The sequence below is a fragment of the Hemicordylus capensis genome, chromosome 8 (assembly GCF_027244095.1).
Source record: "Hemicordylus capensis ecotype Gifberg chromosome 8, rHemCap1.1.pri, whole genome shotgun sequence".
Lineage (NCBI taxonomy): Eukaryota > Metazoa > Chordata > Lepidosauria > Squamata > Cordylidae > Hemicordylus > Hemicordylus capensis.
Genome location: NC_069664.1, coordinates 5,477,560 through 5,498,484, shown reverse-complemented (window position 1 = coordinate 5,498,484; position 20,925 = coordinate 5,477,560). Strand labels below are relative to the sequence as shown.

Sequence of the window (20,925 nt, the reverse complement as noted above, 5' to 3'; positions counted from 1 at the left end):
GAGCAGAGCCCCCTCAGATGAACTCGTCAAGCGGGCAGCAACCCTTGGGAGCAGGCGGTCCCTCAGGTACCCTGGGCCCAAACCATTCAGGGCTTTAAAGGTCACCAGCACCTTGAATTGGACCTGGAAATACACTGGTAACCAGTGCAGCTCTTTCAATATAGGTGTGATATAATCACACAAGGCAGCTCCAGACAGAACCCTAGCCGCTGCATTTTGTACAAGCTTCAGTTTCCGGATATTCTTCAAGGGCAGCCCCACGTAGAGCGTGTTACAGTAATCCAGCTGTGACGTGACCAAGGCATGGGTAACTGTGGCCAGATCTGCCTTCTCAAGAAAGGGACGCAACTGGCGCACTAGCCAAAGCCGTGCAAAGGCACCCCTGGCCACCGCCTCCACCTGAGCTTCCAAAAGCAGAGCCGGGTCCAGCAGTACCCCCAAGCTGCGTACTTGCTCCTTCAAGGGAAGTGCAACCCTATCTAGAACAGGTAGAATCACCTCATCCCAACTGGATCTCCTATTGACCGACATTACCTCCGTCTTGTCCGGATTCAGTCTCCGGACCATTTCCCCTTTTCAGCTATGTAACATGTATGTAATTTACCTCAGGGTCATAGGAATATTGGAAGTTGTCTTATACTGAGCTAGACCATTGGTCCATCTAGCTCAGTATTGTCTACACTGACTGTCAGTGGCTTTCCCAACTTTCAGGCATGGGTCTCTCCCAGCAATACCTGGAGATGCCCGTGATGGAACCTGGAGCCTTCAGCCTATAGAAGATGCTCTTCCACTGAAGACGCTCTTCCACTGAGCTACGGCCCCATCCCCCTAAGGCAAGGCTGCTCAACTTCGGCCTTCTGGCAGATGCTGGCCTACAACTGTCACAATCCCTGGCTATTGGCTATTCGCTGAGGATTAGGAGTTGTAGTCCAAAAACAACTGGGGGGGGGAGTTGAGCAGGCTTGGCCTACGGGGAATATCACACAGTGCTCACATGTAGAGCACTTCCTCACAATCAGTGAGAAGGGCTTGAGGATGCGGGGAGGAAGGCTCCTAACACTTACCTCTCCCGCAGACGATCCTTGGGTCCATGCTGGGTGTGCAGATTGCATGCTCACACAGACACCAGCTTTCCCCAGCAGCATGGAGGTTTGGGGGCTGGGATGCATTATCTCAGCCCCCAATCTCCCATAATGCACCACATAAGTGCATTGTGGGGATTCCCCCATGCGTGGCATCAATGCCTGAGAACTCAGCCCAGGTTAAAGGTGCTCTCAAACCCTTAACCCTGACTAAGCGGTGGGCTCACTAAACTTGTTTGCCACTGCTTGCCTCCCGGTGATACACATGCGCAGTCAAGAGCGGGCTTGGGTACCTTAGCCACCAGGAAGAGCCAACCCCTTTTATTTGAATTTCTGTCTTGCAGATCAAAATAATGAGGTTACTAAGGGGGTGGCGAAATTCTTTTATGTCGCTATCAGATTAAGATCTTGTCTACGGTCTAATTTATAGTAGCTTACTGTTTTATCCTGTTTATTACGTATTATATTACTGCTGGCACATTGTGTTCTTAATCTTGTTTTAACCTTTCTTGTATGTTTTCTGTATGGCCTATGGCTGTAATAAAATTGATTGATTGGGTACCTTAGCTTGCTCTTGGCCGCGCATGTGAACAGCCTTGTAGTCTCCTATCCAAATGTAAACCAAGGCAGATTCTGCTTAGCAAAGGAGACAATTCATTCTTGACCCCACAAGACTAGCTCTCCACCAAATCACACTGTACCACACACAAGGAATACAGAGGAACGAAGCAGCCTAGTTTCCAGGCATTGTCTTTCGTTTTCCATATGGCTCCTCTTGAATGAGCCCGGAATTCTTGATCTCCCTTTCTTCTATTTTGCAGATATCATCATCATCGTTGCTGTGCTGGTGGTTGCTGCCATCATAGCGATTGGAATCACTGTCATGTTCCGTTACCAGCTTTTAAAGAAATTAAGCCCAAGGTGAAGCCTTTAAGTCAATAATTCTCAGCAACACTTTCTCAAAGTGTCTGACTGCCAGATCAGTTATGAACTCCATGGCAGGATTGGCATCTGCGTCGGGATTAAGTGAAGGGGGAGGAGCTTGGCACAGACTTTGACCATTCCAGTTGCTGAACATTTTTGGTAAAGAATATTTATCGAAACTGATTTTGAATGTTTATAATGGTTTTCTGGCAGCGCTCGCAAGTCTGTAGCTGGAGCTCCCAATCCTGCTTTCTCTGGGCAAGAACAGAAGAGAAGACCACATATGGATCCTGTGCCTGGTCCTCCAGAGGTGAGAAACCAGACACTGTTTGAATGGCAAAGCACTGGCTATCACAATCCTGACACATCTGCAAGAAGGTCAATTAGTCTGAGACATTACTCAGTATTCAATCTCAGTAGACACTCTGGGTTCAAACCCATAGGGGCCATTCACACAACCGGGCGGGTGTGGGGAGAGGGCTGCACAAATCTTACCTTCCACCCAGATGAGCCATGGAATGTTGCTGGGAGCACAAATTGTGCTCCCTGATGATCTTCTGTGGCACCAGGCAGCACGGAGCTCCAGAGGTTGGGATGACATGTCCTAGACTTTGGGTATCCCACAATGCATGGTGAGCATGGTGCATTGGGGGATTTCCCCAGGAGATGAGTGCTCTAGGTGCCCATCTCGGGCTAAGCCCCATCAGGCCCGATCTTGGCAATTCTCATGTGCAGCCTAACTCAGGCTGGGCTTCCCTAGCCTGGACTAGGCTGTGCGTGAGAACAGCCTCATAGTCTATGCAGAACTCCATTTTCAGTGCCCTCTTCTGGATGATTTTAGAACAGTGTACCTCAAAGTTTTGATACTTGGGGGAAGCACAATTTTTTTTCTAAATGAAGGCACACCTCATTCCCACACTCACGAAGCAGCATACCACTGTGGTCCTTGCTGGCAGGCTGGCAGATGTCCTTTCCCCCATTTTAAATCTGCACATAAATTTTAAATTTATGTGCTATCTCTTTGGTAGTAATGATGATAGAAGCCTTGGTAGAGCTTTTCTTGGTGGCTGCTTCTCATTGGCTGCCATGATTCCCTCCCCACTGCCTAGAATATGGGGGAAATGGTGGCCACACTCCCCCCTCCCCCCACCAGTTGCACTCACAGAATGATGCTATATCATGATATTACATCTTTTCTGGTGTATTCTGGAATAGGAACCTTGTTGGCCATTGGGGACTGCCCACCAAGAAAAACTACCTCTGCCTCCATTGCTACATGCAACAGGAGAGGAAAAAGTGATTTTTTTTAAAAAAATTATTTATTATATTTATATCCCATTCTTCCTCCAAGTAGCCAAGAGCAATGTGCATGATTATGTTTATCCTCACAACAACCCTGTGAGGTAGGTTAAGCTGAGAGAGAATTGACCCTAGAATCACCCAGTTAGTTCCATGGCTCAATTCTCCCCAGTCCTAGTCCAACATTCTAGACCATCATGCTAGCTAGTGTAGAAGAATGGTTTCCACCAGCCACCCGTAAGCACAGAGGAATACTTACCCAGATCTTTAGCAGAATATCTTATGTCCCCTCTCCAGTTGCCAAAATCCACCTGGAAATGGGGTGGCAGAAATGCGGGGGACATTTGGATCATGTGTTTTCTCAGTCTCTGCGAAGTACAGTGGGCAAGCGTTGCTGTTGCTTTAAAAAAACATCTTTAAATAATTTTATCATTGTTTCCTCTTCTCAGGTCAACACAAAGAGATCTCTCCTCCCTGCACCCCCACCCCAAACAAGCAAGCCACCCACTCGTGTTGTAAGTAGAATGGAATTGAATATCTCTCACTAGAGCTGGCATCCGGGATTGGCCAGATCAGGCACTGGACACCATGGAGGGGAGTGTGGGGAACTTGTAGGTACATCTGGCATGCCTGCTGGTCCCCCAATAATACCCAGTACTTTCCCATCAAGGGGGAAGGGGCAATGCACACCATGGCTGTTGAAGCCTGTGCACCACTGGGGTCCCCAACACAGGTCTTTGCCCAAGGACCCCCAATTAGGGGGCATCTGCTCCTTTATCGCCTAAGACAATATTCATAACAACAGTAACATCTAAGAAAACAGATAAAATATAGGGTGATCATTCTGACAGCAAAGTATATGCCGGAGAACCTTGTTAATCACGGACTTCATACCCGTGGTTCCGCGTATCCGTGGTCAGGGAATTGGCACCCGTCCTTGGTATACAAGAACAAAATTGGCAACTAAGGGTATAATTTTCATGTATCCGTGGGTCTGGGTGGCCAGAAATGACCTCTGAGGTCATTTCTTGCTGCCATTTTGAGATTGGGAGCCTCAAAATGGCTCCTTTTGCAGAAAAAAAAGGCAAACCCCCCACATTTTTTGGCCATTATTCCAGCCTATTTTTTGCTATTGGGGGGCGTTGCTGTGCTGCTGGGGACCCATGGATCATGGTAGGCCACTCCCCTCCTCATATTTTAAGGACAATTTTTCCATTTTTTGGAACATTTTTCCCAACCTCCTGGAACCTAACCCCTGCAATCCTATTGCTCCGATGCTTATGTACCTGTGGTTTCCATATCTGGGGTAGCAGCGGAGAACGGAACCTGGAACAGAAGTGGAGAATGTGAATATGGAGGTTCTCCTGTAGCTGCTAATGAAACTGCATTTAAAATTCCCCTATTACAAAAATTAAGGCTTCAGTCACGTGAAAAAAACAAGACAAAATCAAAAACGTCCTCCTTTCACCTTCTCTGCAGGAAACTACCCCAATGTTTCCATTCCCAGTAACACAAATCCAATGTTGCTTCTTATTTTCCCTTAGAATATCCCAGATGAATCTAGCCACACGCCGGCCTTTTATCAAAATGCCAGAACGGTAGGATTTTAATGCACTTTTAATTGTAGGTTTATTATTGTCCTGTGATCCACCCAGAGAACAATTTGTTGTTTGGTGCTATAAATAAGGTTGTTAAGAATCAGAGCCCGAGCAAAGGACAGCAGAGGAGTCCTTTGGGCTGGGCAAAAGGTCCTTTTAGTCCAGGGGTTTCCAGGCTTGGTCCCCCAGACCATAACTTTCATCATCTCCAGTCACAATGGCTGGAGATTTGCGGGAACTTCAAGTTTCTTGTTTCCTGGGCAACCGATTATTTCACACATTCAGCCTTTGTGCGCTGAGAAGCACAAGAGAAGCTACTAGTGTAAAAACCCCAGATTCAGATAACGAAATCCAGAAGTTTGTAATCTCACCCTCAAATGCAAGAGGAACATTAAAACCTCCTGGGTTCTTCTCCAGCTTGTATTTGAGCACAGGCAGCTAATGGGTGGGTGGGGAGGAGAGGAAAGGAGGCTTACGGGTGGATGGGGGTGGCGGCAGTTTGAAGGCTCATAGAAATAAGATGTGGGAGGGATTGGACCATATCACACACACCCCTGACCAGGAGCACAGCAAGACAAGGAGCACAGCAAATGGTTTCAGACCCAAGTCAGTCTTTGGGCATGAGTGAAGAACTGAAAGCACCTTGACTTCTTGCCTCAGACTTGATCTCCTTGGCAAAGTGTGGCTTCCTCAGTGGCCTGCTGCTTGATACTGAAGCATATTTTGTAAGGGCTCTGCAGAAATTCCCTGAGAAATTTCACTCAGGTGTTGAGCATCTTTCCTTGAAAATTCGCAAATGTTTCACTCTTTGGACGAATCCCAAATTTCCCTTCAAATGTAACGTTTTCAAAATGACGATGTTAAGTCTTAATTTGACCCAGAGGTGCTCTAACCCCTGCACTTTGGGGACCCAGTCCATGGCCTCCAAGGTCCAGTGGGCCCCTCCAAATGGCTGGGGGGGCTCCTGCAGCCACCCCACGTCTGCCCCACCCAACCTCTCTTGTTTTTAATTTCAGCCACCGTGCAGCTGAGGGGTGGCTGCTGGGGGTGGGGTCGGCCAAGCAATCCTTCCCCCCCCATCAGCGGCAGCCCGAGTGATGCTGTGCCTGTCCGTTCAGCACAGCTGGGCCTTTTTCCAAATATGGAGACCCTAGAACGTGTGCAGTCAAAATTTTTGAGAACTGCACTTTGTGTTCCAAGATCTGTTTCCAATACTGTCATCCATCTGGAGGCAGGCCTGATTAAGGTTGAAGCAAATGTTTGGATTACCATATTATGCTACTGGCTTAGATTAATTTACCAGCCAGTTGGCCTAGCCCCTTTGATTTTACAAGATGACCATCGATCTAGATGGTCTCAGAATACTGAGGCTAAAATAGCTACATTCGGCCTCTCTGCTACAATCTTGTCCAGTGACCATCCAAAGTCACTGATTAGACAGCGAGTTTTAGATTCTGAGCGGCAAAATGATCTCAGTAAGGTGTCTAACTTTTATATTGCAGAGGAGCGTAGATATATAGTTTCTGCAATGAGTTATTTCATTAGGCTAGAAATCCCGAGGTATAGAAAAGCTTTTACTTTAGCTCGCTGTCACAGTTTACCTTCAGCAGTACTTGAAGGTCGCTATAAAGGAGTTCCATTTTCAGAGAGGCTTTGCCCTTGTGGGCTGGACCAGGTTGAAACCACTGAACACGTTTTACTATTTTGCTTGTTTTATAAGGATATTCGTGAACTTTTTATCACACCTCTATTATGTAAATTTCCAGGTCGACAGGATCAATATTATTGCTCTTTGTTGCTCTCCGACGCGGAGTCTGCTGTTACATCTAGAGTTGCTAGATACTGTGCTGCTGCCATTAATACTCGTCGGCGGATGATTAATAAGGGAATTTTATTGTTTTAATCTAATTTATAATATCTATTTTATTGTTATTGATACATTGTGTCTTAACTTATTTTAAATTTTTATTTGCTGATTTCTGGTTCTGGTCAGTGACTGTAACAATAAAGACTGATTGACTGACACAGGGTTTCTTGCTAACTGCGAGGCGCACCTGCGCAGTTGCACCTCACAGTTAACAAGAGGTGCTGGGTCTAACGGACAGGCCCAGCATCGCTCTGGCTGCCAGTGCTGGGGAGGGGTGAAGGACTGCTCAGTTGACCCTCCTGTAGCTACCCCTTGGCCATGTGGCGGCTGAAATTTTTTTAAAAGTGGAAGAGGTCCGGTGCAGCAGGAGGCCCCCAGAAGTAGGTTTCGGGGAGCCTCACGGTTTTGGCAGTCAGGGTGCCAAAATGACCCCGATTTGACCATTCTATACAGATGCAGCTAGGCAAGCTTTTCCCCTGTTTTCTTTTCCTCCAGCCCATCCCCAAGCCAAATATTCCCCCACCTCCAGTTCCGACAGCCAAGGCGGCTTTATCTCCTGTGCCGGGCAACCAAGTAAGTGAGCTTTTAGACATTTGTTCTTCTGGGAGGTTTTTCTCCTTTCTAGATGAATGCGATCAAATCTGGAAGTTGTGTGCTGTCTACTCTGTGCTCCCATTCTTTCAGAAGCGATGGGCCATTCAGCGGGACTGACTCTCAACGGGACTTACTCCCTCGTAGGCGGGCCTAGGAGTGCAGCCATAGCTAGCTTGCTGGTTCCACATCAGAGCTTTTGTTTAGAACAGGTGGTCAGTATAATGAGATGCAATCCATGGTCGCCTTTCTCTGGAGGGGACCACTGAATGACAGAACCTGAGACTGGCTCCCAGTCCATTTCTGGGCCCAATTCAGAGAGCTAGTTTTAACCTTTAAAGCCCTAAATAACTTGGGATAGGGTTTCCTGAGAAAGCACCTTGCTCCTGATGTCTCAACTCAGACCTTAAGATCTTCTTTGGAGGCCCTGTTCTGAGTGCCGCTGCCAAACGAGATGAGGCAGGTGGCTACAAGGGAGAGGGCCTTTTCGGTGGTGGCACCTCATTTATGGAATAGCCTCCCTGGTGAGGTTTTGCCTGGCTTTTTCACTTTCTTTATTTTATTTTATTTGTTTTACACTTATATCCCACTCTTCCTCTGAGGAGCTCAGAGCGGTGTACATGGTTATTTTTATCCTCACAGCAACCCTGTGAAGTAGGTTAGGCTGAGAGATACATGACTGGCCCAGAGTCTCCCAGTGAGTTTCATGGTTGAATGGGGATTCAAACTCGGGTCTTCCCGGTCCTAGTCCAATACTCTAACCACTATGCTATGCTCATTCTCTTAGACATGAAGTAAAGACCTTTTTGTTCACTCAGGCCTTTTAAATTTTGATTTTTAAATTTGAATTAAAAAAAAAAGATTTAAAATTGCTTTGTATTCTATTTTTCTCTCCTGTTGGTCTGTTGTGATTTGTGTTTTAATGCTGTGTTGTGAGCTGCCCAGTGAACAATTTGTTATGGGATGGCTAACACATAAAGCTGATGATGATGATGATAATAGTGGTGGTGATTATGATGATGATTTTGATCAGGGAAATGTGGTTCTTCTATTACAGGCAGCAGCCTTGAAGCCAGTTCCTTCCCCTCACTTCAAGCAGAAAAAGGCACCTCCGCCCCCACATCCGGTAAGGTCTCTGCATGGTAAATAATCTTAAGGCATAGACATCAGCAACAGAAGCTGAGCTTGAGCACTTCCAACTCAACCTGGTTAGGCCTGAGTTGGACATTCTCCAAGAACTTTCAGTTTTAAGTTGGCCGGGACAGAGGAAGGAGTGTGTTGTGTGGGGGAGATGGGGAGACCACTCTCCCCAACTCATATTATTGTGCTGCCTATTCCCTTGTGGTGCTGATTTATAGCCCTGGCCTTTCTCTTGCCAGTTAGTGGCCACCTTTCTCTCTCTCCACAATTCCCCTCTACATCATCTTCATGTAGCACTGTTGGGTGGCAACTGTTGTGGGCCAGCTACCAAGAGGAGGTGCCACCACCAGCAAGGCCCTTCTTTCCCGCCCAGAAAAATCACCCACCTTCCCCCACATGTTGCTGCCTATGAACAAGGCAGCAAAATTCCAGGGCAGAAACAGCAACTGAGCTCATAAGAATGTAAGAATATAAAACAGCTATATTGATGCAAAGATGCATGAGCAGAAACATTTCAATGTTTCTAACCCAACTTAACACACTTCCTTTTTCTCTGGAATTGCAACCTTTTGAACACACTTCATAATGGAAACAGAGGTGCACCTGGACCTAACGTTTCAATACGTGACATAACACACTTCCTTTTTCTCTGGAATTGCATCCCACATATTTCTTTCCCCACTCCTTCCTCTGTCTTTAAAGCACCTGATGCAGGTCACAATCACACTTGGTTGACCGGAGTGCCCAGTTGCCATTGCTGCATCAGCCAGGACAGACTAAAGACAATCTGGGGCCCCCCAATGGGTATGGAGGCCCTGGACTTGGGCCCCAAAGTACAGGGGTAAAAGTGCCTCTGCATAAAAGGGGAGACTTTTGGAGCAGTGCTAACTAAAAAACTACAGCAAAGCCAAGCATTTATGCAGCTGGGCCTATGGAACTGAATATGAAAGTAGGTTGTTACAAAGAAATATAGGATAAAAATAAATGGGGAAAAATACAATACAATACAATACAACGAATATTTATAAACCGCTTTTCAACTAGAATTTCCAAAGCGGTTTACACAGATTTTATATATATATATATATATAGAGAGAGAGAGAGAGAGAGAGAGAGAGAGAGAGAGAGAGAGAGAGAGTGAGAGAGAGTCGCCTGTCCCCAGAAGACTCACAATCTAAAAGAAACACAAGGCAGACACCAGCAACAGCCACTGGAGGGATGCTGTGCTGGGGCTGGATAGGGACAGTTGCTCTCCCGCTGCTAAATAAAGAGAATCACCACTTTTAAAAGCTGCCTCTTTGCTCAATTAGCAAGATGAATACTGTTTCCTTTCAAGCTACATAACCTTTTACAAAAAGCGTTTCCCCTGCTAACTGAGCAAAGAGGCACCTTTTTAAAAGTGGTGATTCTCTTCATTGAGCAGGGGGAGAGCAACTGGCCCTATCCAGCCCCAGCACAGCATCCCTCCAGTGGCTGTTGCTGGTGCCTGCCTTGTGTTTCTTTTTGAGATTGTGAGCCCTTTGGAGACAGGGAACCATTTTTCTATCTACTGTATCTATCTCTCTATCTAGCCAGCTATGTAAACCACTTTGGGAGCTTCTGTTGAAAAGTGGTATATAAATATTCACCTTCGTTGTAAAAAGGATATTAGAGCCTTTTCTTTCTCTCTCCTGCTTTTCCTGCCTTTCTTCCTGTCTCTTTTTCTATTCTCATTTTTTGTTAAGAAATCTTGGTGTAAGGGGATGCTCGTAAATGGGGGTGGGGGTGAGCTGCCCCCACTACTTGTACAGCAGGAAACAATGCTTGGGATAAATGTTGCAGCAGGGGTCGTTTTGTCCACCCCCTGGCAAGGCTCCAGGATTTCTGATTTCTGATTGCTTCCCTTTTGGCAAAGAGCTCTTCCTGCTGAAGGAGGCTCCTCTCATTCCTAGAACATCAAGGAAAGATGATCACTGATCTTCTTCCTCATATACAGCTTGGGTCCTTGGTGATAGTAATACAGGAAGTTGCTTCTACTGAGTCAGACGCTTGGTCGCTCTAGCTCAGTATTGTCTACACTGAATGGCAGCAGCTCTCCAAGGTTTCAGGCAGGAATCTTTCCCAGCTCTACCTGGAGATGCTGCCTGGGAAAATGGGACCTTCTGCATGCAAAGCAGGTGCCCTGCCCCTGCCCACAGCACCATCCCCTGGGGGGGATACCTGACAGCACTCATATGTGTTGACACACATGTGTCTCTCACCCATCCAAATGTAAACCAAGGTAGACCCTACTTAGCATCTTGTGCTTGCTACCACAAAATCAGCTGGTGATCTGAATCTTGCTTTTGGCGATCCTTTGCTTTCCGTTATCTGATCCCTGCGTTTCTTTGCTTTTTTGCCCTAGGCACTTAAACCCCCAAGTAACCCCAGAATATGAAACAAACAAAGGACCAGACCTGATACCGTCCCAGATTTCAAGCAGCCTTTCCCTTGGATTCTAAGGGACGAATGATTACTCTGCAAAAGCGATTGTGATGGTACATCCAGTCCTGACTCTGCAGAAGAACTTGAAGGGTACTTCTTCAATCTGCTCCATAGTGATAGAATCATGACTTGGGAGGTTCCGGTCCACTGGAAAAGTTCTGCCACTGTGAACAAGCCCGGTAATGTTAAACACCTGGAAGCAATGAGGACTTTGTTCTAATGGGCCATGAAAGCCTGTCTCTTCCATCACTGCCATCCATGGCCAAGAGCGGACATTTCAGAAGGATGTTCAGAGCCGAACAGAATCCTCCCTGACTGCTGAACTGATCATCTTGTTTCTGTGTAGTAAGCCTTGCACAGACTGAGCCTTGCCCAATGTTATAAAACCACATTGGTTGCTTGAACGAGGTGGAAACTCAGTCCTGTTGAGTTCTCCCCGCACATACGTCCAAGCCACCGCTTTCTCAGGAACCACAGAAGCAAAGCTTGGACATTGGCCTTTTGGGCCTCACTAGCTGCCAAGGAACTGCCACAATGTGCAATGGTAATAGGATGGCCAACTTCTTTCTTTTACCAGCCTGCTGCTCCTATACCTTTAGCCATACCCTGATCATTTGCAAGTGATAAATTTACAAGTGATGATGCTTGTCTCCATGCTGACTTCCCCACTGATTTTTTACAGATCAAGCTTCTCCCAAAGGCACAGGAGTAGGGCAGGGTCTGGTCAGTTGGCAACCCTAAAGGGTAGTGGGCAACCTCGTTAGCCCTTGAGTCGACTGAGGCTAATTTTTTAATAGTCAGCCTATTTATGTTAGAATGTAAATGTAAACTTTAAAACACTACTATCCAAATGTTCATATCTCTTTCCTGGTTAAAAAAAAACCAAACCCAAACAAACCTTCATTATACACCTGATATGTCCATGGAATTGCAATTCATTAAGATGGTTCAGGGCAGAATTGCAGGGAACAATGGGTGTGTGTTAGTGCAGCAATTAGGACGGGGGCGTTAGAATCAGATGTCCTTTGTACGATTTGATAAGGCAGCTACACAAACACAAACAGAAATTGGCCCACCAAGTCAGAAAAATAGCCTCTCGTTATGGTTTACCACTTTTTTGGACTGAGCACAAATGGTCCTGCCAAAACTTGAGAGCCAGAAGGTCTCTAAATGAGAACTTTCAGCACAGCTTTCATGATTTTCTCAGGGTGGTTTCACATGACTGCCGGCAAATCTGCTGTCCAGAGAAATGTCAGGAACTAGGAATGCATGCCTCCAGCAGGTGAGAACCTGCCCAGATCAGAGCCACCCACCTAACATTCCACTGATTTTCTCCACTTAACTTCAAATCTTGGTGCTTTCGATCAGTCTCCAACTGATGGCAGCCTACCTTGAAGGAGTGGTGTGCTCCTAGATTTGGAATCAGAGCAATCTCTCGACTGAGAGTAGACACCAGGAAAGCATAGAGTCACCCTCATTTCACCACACTTGGTTACAAGTGGGTGGGAAAAGTTGATAGAATGTTGGGCAGATGGCTTGGGAACCGGACGTGGGCAGGTTTACATGATTGGCCCATCTTGAGCACGTGCTCCTGTTTCCCAACATTTCCCCGACATTTCACCAGGCAGCACACTTGATGGCAGTCAAGCAAAGCTGCCCTTTGTAAATAAATGATACATGGAATTGTTCTACATGCCACAGGATTTCCTACTTTATAAAAAATAGAAGCCACTGCCAACCATTTCTGTCATGGCCATCATATTTACATTTCTCTCCTGGGTTTTGAAGAACTGCCTGCCTAAACTGAAGATTTGGGCTTAGCAACGTGGCAGTTCTTGGTTAGCCCTACTGGCTGGAAGGCTGAGCTAGCGAGCCATATTCCTTGACATGCTGGGCATTGCCTGAGAACCATATGCGAGCCGCTCTGAGCTCATTGGAGGGAGATGGGGGTATAAGTGTCATCAATTAAATAAAATACATGGGATGTCATGCAGGGCATGGAATCAGCAATTGATAGCACATTCTATTGCTGGCTTGGCAAATCCCATCCCCCATGGAACAAAGGATGCTGCCATATACTGAATCAGACCATAGGTACATCTAGCTCAGCATGGTCTTCACAGCCTGGCAACACGTTCTCCAAGGTTGCAGGCAGGAATCTCTCTCAGCCCTATCTTGGAGATGCTGCCAGGGAGGGAGTTTGGAGCCTCAGATGCTCTTCCCAGAGCGGCTCCATCCCTTAAGGGGAATATCTTATAGTGCTCACATATCAAGTCTCCCATTCATATGCAACCAGGGCAGACCCTGCTTAGCTAAGGGGACAAGTCATGCTGGCTACCACCAGGCCAGCTCTCTTCCTTTAGGTCAGGCCTGCTCAACTTCGGCCCTCCTGCAGATGTTGGCCTACAACTCCCATAATCCTTGGCTATTGGCCCCTGTGGCTGGGGCTTATGGAAGTTGTAGTCCAAAAACAGCTGGGGGGCCTAAGTTGAGCAGGCCTGCTTTAGGCTCTCTCATGCTTTATGTTTCATTTCTGTACAAATTATGAACAGTGGCCTTCAATTCTGAATCTGCCATTGAAGTCCAAGTGAGGCAAAAGGCCAATCTGTACTACCGCATATTGCACAATAGTCTCAGCATGAAGTCGACTCAGGTCAAGTCGACAGTAAGGCTATTCTCATGAGCAGCCCAACCCAGACTAGGGCGGCCCATCCTGGGGTTGGGTTGCTCATGTGCAGTGCTGGGATCGAGCCTGAACCTGGCGCTGCCTCAGCCACAAGCTCCAGTTTGAAGCCTGGCCTTTTACTGGGGGAAGAGGGCATGAGCGTGCCCTCCACCCCCAGGCATGCAGCCCAAGCACACAATTAACAGGGAAATAGCCAATGTACCACCTAATTGCATTGGGTACTATGAAATTCCTGGTGGTCAGGACTCATTTCCCCAGTCTCCAATGACCTGTGCTGCCGGGAGCAGTGTGGATCGTGTGGCAGTGAGGGGAAGAAAACAGAGTCCATCGTCTGGGGGAAGGTCGGTCCAGCCTTGCCTACCTTGTCCAAGTCTCTGTTTAAATGGAGATGAGTGTATTGACCTTTGAAACATAAACATGCATGGAAGATACCCATGCCACCTTTCTGATTCCTTTCCCCTTCTTCCTGTCAAAGAGGAAAATGATGCCATGAAATAAGTGCAACCTGTGCCCTGCCCATGCTTCCGTCAATGGAAGGGGTAGTATTTTCTGCAATCTCTCTGGTGGAGCACCCATTCATAGGAGAACTTCCCACTGGATTATGTCCTTTCACTGGAACAATAGTCTTTCTATTGATTCTTTCTTTTCCGTGCTAATTGTTATGTTTTTTAAGATGTTATTTTCATATAAGCACGTTTGCGACTGAGGAATGGAATTTTAAAATGTTGTTTTCTTGTCTATGGAGAGTGTATATTTACAAAGATATCTGTATTTAAAATGTTCTTATATAAAGACAAGCCTTTTCCTGGGGAAAAAAAGTATCTTCACTGTGAAACTACAGATGCTTGCGTATACCCTTGGCCACTGAGAGGAACTACAGAGCCCCACAATAAATATGAGTCAACCCAGCCTGTCCGTAAATTCTTCTCTAAGAATTTGAGGAATGCCCCTCTCATTTTACTGAACAACCCTCCACTGAATATTCTGACCCATATCCCACCCTATCATCGTCCTTGCAACGTGCTGATCTTGGTACCAAAGGTTAGGGGTGTCTTTGCAATTTTCAGTAACCTGACTGGGGGGAAAATTATAACTGAAAATGGAAAATAGATGGGAGATTTTTCAGTGTTGTTAAGCACAACCTCGCCTACAAGGGAAGTGCAGGTTCAAAAATTTGGGGGAGCTTTCTAGCATGTTGATTTTTGTGCACAAAGCTGGGGTAATTTAGCAATTCCAAAAATCTGGAAGAAATTATAGGAGGAGTTGGGTGCAGATCCTCCCTAGACATTTCAGGCATTTTCCCCGCATTATACTGAACTTTCCTCCATTAAACATAGCCACCAATTTTAACCCACCCAACCACAGACACACACAGACACACAGACACAGACACAGACACAGACACAGACACACACACACACACACACACACACACACACAGACACACACAATATCAGCCTCACAAGATGCTGATCTTGGTGCACAAAGCTGGTTTGTAGTTTTCAGAAATCAGCCTGGAAAAAACACCCGCAACTGGCAATATACAAGAGATGTGGATAAAAAGGAGATTGTTTTTTAAAAACCTGATGTTGTTAATACCTTTTACATCTATTGAGCGAAGTGTACTTTCAAAACTGTAAGAATGCTGCAACATGCTGAACTTGATGTACAAAGTTGTGGGCACATTTGCCATTTTCTGAAATCTGGCAGGCAAAATCATGGCTGAAAATATAGCCAGGATGTTTTTCTTGGAGATGTTAAACACATCCACACCTATGATGCAAATGGACTTCAAAATATTGGGAGCCTCACAACATGCTAGTTTAATGCAAACTTTGGGATATTTTCACAGTTTTCCAAAATCTGGCAGACAAAATCATTCCTGGAATTATGAATCGGATCTCACCCAATCATTTAAAGAGCCCCCCTGCCCGGACTGAATTCCCATCTATTAAGCACAATAACCCTAATCCATTCCTAAAGGTAAAGTGTGCCGTCAAGTCGATTTCGACTCCTGGCTCCCAGAGAGCCCTGTCGTTTTCTTTTGGTAGCATACAGGAGGAGTTGCCATATTCCGGCTCTCCAAATCTGGGTACCCTTATTTGCATATTATTTAAATTGGCTTGCAAATAATTTTCATATTATGCAAATTAACAGATGCATTTTCCAGTTGACTTGTATTTGCTCTGGATATGTACCAATAGTAGTTGGGGAAAATATCTTTGCTTGACTATTCTCCTTGACATATTAACAGCAGCAACAGAACAAAAAACAAAATGCACAGGTTTTTAATTAAGACTGCAATTCTTTACAAACTTATTTGAGAGGAGATCTGATTCAAATAAACAGTGGTTGCTTCTAAGTAGGCATGCACAGAATCCTTACAGCCAGTCCTTAAACATTCCGGGCACCCAAAGGTGCCCACACATTCTGGGCACCCAAAGGTGCACCCAAACCTGTACAGAACCCCCCCCACACCCCACTTCGAACAACTCCCCTGGAGGGGGTAAGCATAACCCTGATGATGAAGATGACAAGGAGAAGTAGATTTTAATTTGTTTTCTATGATTTAAAGTTTTAAGGGTTGTTGTGTTTTAATTTGCAAACCACCCAGAGATCTTGTACGGGCTGGTATATAAATATGATAAATAAAATAAAAATAGTAATAAAATAATAATAATAATAAAATAAATGTTGCTCAAGGCTAGGAGGCCTGATTCAAGTGCCATTCCTGGGTTATAAAAAGTGATCCAGCAAGGCTGTTCTTAGGCCAATTTTTTGGCCATCATTTTGAGAGGAGGAAGGGGATGGGAGAGAGACGGGAGACAGGGATGTGCAAACAGGTTCAACAGCGAACCTTCCCAGGGGGAGGGGTGTCACATTTTTTTTAAATTAATGTTTTTAATTACACTTACGCCCTCCAGGGGAGTTGTTTGAGGTGGCGTGTGTGTGTGTGTGTGTGGGGGGGGTTTCCATGCAGGTTCCCCCTTGCCCTAGTGGCCTCCCTTATGCCATATGGATGACCCAGGATGCCAATTGCGGAAGCGCGACAGACTCCAAAATAGCCACTGCGCCAAGGGGGGGAAGTCCCACGAGCAGGGGTGCAACTAGGTAATTTGGATGCCCGGACCATCCAGCCATGAGGGTCCCCCCAGTGCGAGACCCCCCCAAAAACCTCCGTTTAAAACAATCATTACCATGGCCGAGAGGAGGCTACAGGGGGGAAGGGAGCAGTCCTTCTCCCCTCAACTCGCTTCCCCTGGCGGTGGCTTGAGCGATGCTGGGCCCGTCTGTTTGGGCCAGCAGACGGGCCAAGTGAGGCGCGACTGCACATTTGAGAGATCGCCACAAGCCCGTGATGGATGGGCCCAGCATTGCTCCAGCCCCCGCCGCCACCCGGGGAGGTTGGGAGAGGGGAGAAGGACTGCTCCGCGCCCCCGGCAGCTATCCCTTGGCTGCGGGAATGACTTTTTTTTAAAATGGAGGTTTGGCACGATGTGGCCTCCATAGGCCCCTGGTCCCGGACATTTGGAGGCCTCCCCTTGACCTTGGAAGACCGGACTTGGTCCCCAAGTTCCAGGTGTTAGAGCACATCTGCTGATGAGCAGCCAAACGTGGCTGAACGGTGCAATTATGGCATAATGGAGGCCAGTGGGGGAGGGGAAACCTCAGCGGACAACACCCCCGCCGCCTCGAACAACTCCCCTGGAGGGGGTAAGTGTAAAAATGTAAAAATATATATATTTAAATTGCAAACCCCGCCCCCAGACCAGACCAGGGGGGCGGTTCAAGGGGGTGCTGGACCAAACTGGCCTGGTCTGGTTCAGGTCCAGTTCAGACTTGGACCGGACCGGACCAGCCGGTTCCGTGCACACCCCAATGGGAGAAGAGGGAAGGGAGAGACAGGTAGAGCAAAAAAGGAGGGTGGGAGCGAGGGAGAAAGGTGGGAGGGAAGGGAAGACTAATTCTAGGCAATAATGAGTAACAAAGGCCAGCAATCCAGGCAAGCAGACAGAGTCCTCTCCATCCTTCGTTTTGGGCTTCTGCCCCCCCACATCCCGTGCCCCTGCCTGTGTCTTGTGTACTCCTAGAGCACACATCCCACACATTGAGAAATGATGTCCTCTGTGTTTGCTCAACCTAGTTGTTTGCCCCAGAGAAATCCAGGCACAGGGCTTTATATTTGTGATGCAAACCCGACCTCTGCTGTTAAAAGGCTGAAACCGCATGCCAGTATTCTTTTCCCAAAGTTACATTTTCCTCTGGGGCAAATGCCACACTGTTCCACTGCCTTCGCCAGGTCTGCACAAGCTGAGGCCTAGAAACCAGAATGAGTGAGTTCCTTTTCCTCCTAGCCCTGCCAAATGTCATATACATTTGCCACCGGCTCGTCTGGTGGCTACTTAGGGACAAGCCTTCTCCGTTGCTGCCCCGAGGCTTTGGAATGCACTCCCTAGTGAAATAAGAGCCTCCCCATCTCTGACAATTTTTAAAAAGTCTTTAAAGACACATCTGTTTACCCAGGCTTTTAACTGATACTATTTATTTTTTTAATGTTGTTTTAGAATATTTATTTTATTTTATTTTAAAATTATTGTGTTTTAAATTTCTTGTTTTTCTTTTTAACTAATGTTTTAATGTTGTTTTTATCTTCTTGTAAACTGCCCAGAGATGTAAGTTTTGGGCGGTATAAAAATATGTAAAATAAATAAATAAATAAGCACCCCAAACATCATCTGGAATGTTGTGCAAGTTTTGTACAGTTTCATGCCACAATCCCCACCATTTAAAAAAAACAACTGCTCAGTTCCCCAACGTCCACCCAAGGAACCTAAATTCAATAGTCCAGGGAGATGACAGGACTGCAGTCCATTTACTGTGACTTCTCCATCACTCAAGAGCTAAAAAATGTTGAGCATTCCATCAAAACAGACAATTTGAGGAGACACATGTTGGGAAGGCTTGTGTGTGAGAAATCTGTTGGGAACATAGGAAGCTGCCATATACTGAGTCAGACCATAGGTCCATCTAGCTCAGTATCATCTACAAAGACTGGCAGCGGCTTCTCCAAGGTTGCAGGCAGGATTCTCTCTCAGCCCTGTCTTGGAGATGCTGCCAGGGAGGGAACTTGTACTCTGTTACATGCAAGCATGCAGGTGATCTTCCCAGAGCGGCCCACCTCCTAAGGGGAATATCTTACAGAGCTCACATGTTATTCTCCCATTCAAATGCAAACCAGGGTGGACCCTGCTTAGCAAAGGGGACAGTTCATGCTTGCTACCACAAGACCAGCTCCTTTGTTAATCCACATTTGGGTAACAGGCATTCACAAGCCTAACACTCAGCTTTAAATAAAAGACGTCTGGAGCCCAGTGATGAGGACTCAAAACTGCTAGCTATCACCCAAATGCAAGTGGCTCAGGCATCATGCAGTTTGACTTCTCTTGTGCTTTCATTTATATAATGCAAATAATTGGGGGCCAAAATCTGGTGAGCTCAAACAACAACATGACGAATACAACCAATATTTATATACTGCTTTTCAACAAAAAGTCCCAAAGTGGTTTACATAAATATAAGTAAGTAGGTAAGTAAGTAAGTTAGTAAAATGGCTTCCTGTCCCCACATTATGCTCAAAGAGTCTGGTTGCTTCTATTTTTCTTTTTCAAAAAACAGCCTCAAGGGCAGACCATCTGAATATAAGGACATAAGAACAGCCCTGAAGGATCAGACCCAAGACCTATCTAGCCCTGTACCCTGTTTCACACAGTGATGCACCAGATACCTTGGGAAGCCGCACAACCAGGAGATGAAGGCATGCCCTCTCTCCTGCTGTTGCTCCCCTGCAACCGATCTTCAGAGGCATCCTGCCTCTGAGTCTGGAGGTAGCCTATGGTAATTGAGACTAGTAAGTGGCCATTGATAGCCCTGTCCTCCGTGCAGTCAGTTAAGCCCTTTCTAAAGCCATCCAAGCTGGTGGTCATCACCAAACCCACAGAGAATTCCAGACATTATATGGCAGAGAATTCCAGACATTAACTATAAGAACATAATGGGCTTCTTCACACAATCATATGAATCCAGGTTAAATGTGGGTTACTGACATTCACATGATTAAGAACATAAGAGGCTGCCATATACTGAGTCAGATCATTGATCCATCTAGCTCAATATTGTCTATCCAAACTGGCAGCATCTTCTCCAAGGTTACAGGCAGGAGTCTCTCTCAGCTGTTGGTTCAATAAAAAAAATCTTATCCTATCAAAAATCTTGTCCTATCTTGGAGATGCTGCCAGGGAGAGAACTTGGAACCTTCTGCTCTTCCCAGAGCAGCCCCATCCCCTGAAGGGAATATCTTACAAGGCTCACACTTCTTGTCTCCCATTCAAAAGCAAACCAGGATGGACCCTGCTTAGCAAAGGGGACAATTTATGCTTGCTACCACAAGGCCAGCTCTCTCCTCTCCGAAAGCTGTGTGAACCCATGCCAAGGGAGGAATCTCAGATTCATTTCAGGCCAGAAACCACCTTGGGGTGGGTTCACACATTCAAGCCAATGCTGGTAACCCACATTCAACCTAGACTGAAACAATTGTGTGAAACAGGCCAGTTACTGGGACTACATTATTTGTAGAGGTTTTAACCTTTTCCCTTATGTGCTGTCATGCCACTGAAAGTGACCCCCTTCGTGCTTCTCTAGACAAACCTCCGGGGCAATTTTGATTTGGGTTGCAAGGGAGGGGGATCGGGGAAATCTCCCTTCTCCCAAACCACGGTCATAGGAACATAGGAAACTGCCATATACTGAGTCATTGGTCTATCTAGCTCAGTATTGATTGGTCTATCTAGCTTGGTCTATTGTCTTCACCATTGGTCTATCTAGCTCAGTATTGTCTTCACAGACTGGCAGTGGCTTCTTCAAGGTTGCAGGCAGGAATCTCTCTCAGCCCTATCTTGGAGAAGCCAGGGAGGGAACTTGAAACCTTCTGCTCTTCCCAGAGCGGCTTCATCCCCTGAGGGGAATATCTTGCAGTGCTCATACATCAAGTCTCCCATTCATATGCAACCAGGGCAGATCCTGCTTAGCTATGGGGACAAGTCATGCTTGCTACCAAAAGACCAGCTCTCCTGATCTGGCTTTGGACCCCCACTGCCACTTTCCTCTTGAAAACACAAGGCCTAAACACCATGAAATGTTTGGATTCCAAGTTCCACTCTAGGCTGAAATACTCTGAGGAATGTTTTAGGCTGGTTTGAGAAGGTGCTTTGACCACAT

The 20,925-nt window shown here is 46.3% G+C and overlaps 1 protein-coding gene across 1 annotated transcript in view; it reads left to right on the top strand.

The window, feature by feature from the left end:
- Positions 1–14,559, top strand: part of LOC128333712 (zinc metalloproteinase-disintegrin-like NaMP) — a 56,783-nt gene extending 42,224 nt beyond the window's left edge. Inside the window, exons 17-22 of the mRNA XM_053269566.1 lie at positions 1,904–2,003; positions 2,220–2,316; positions 3,755–3,820; positions 7,266–7,343; positions 8,419–8,487; positions 10,885–14,559. Coding sequence (XP_053125541.1) covers positions 1,904–2,003; positions 2,220–2,316; positions 3,755–3,820; positions 7,266–7,343; positions 8,419–8,487; positions 10,885–10,917 — 443 coding nt within the window. The 3' untranslated portion in view covers positions 10,918–14,559. The remainder of the gene's footprint in view (positions 1–1,903; positions 2,004–2,219; positions 2,317–3,754; positions 3,821–7,265; positions 7,344–8,418; positions 8,488–10,884) is intronic.
- The last annotated feature ends 6,366 nt before the right edge of the window (positions 14,560–20,925 follow it).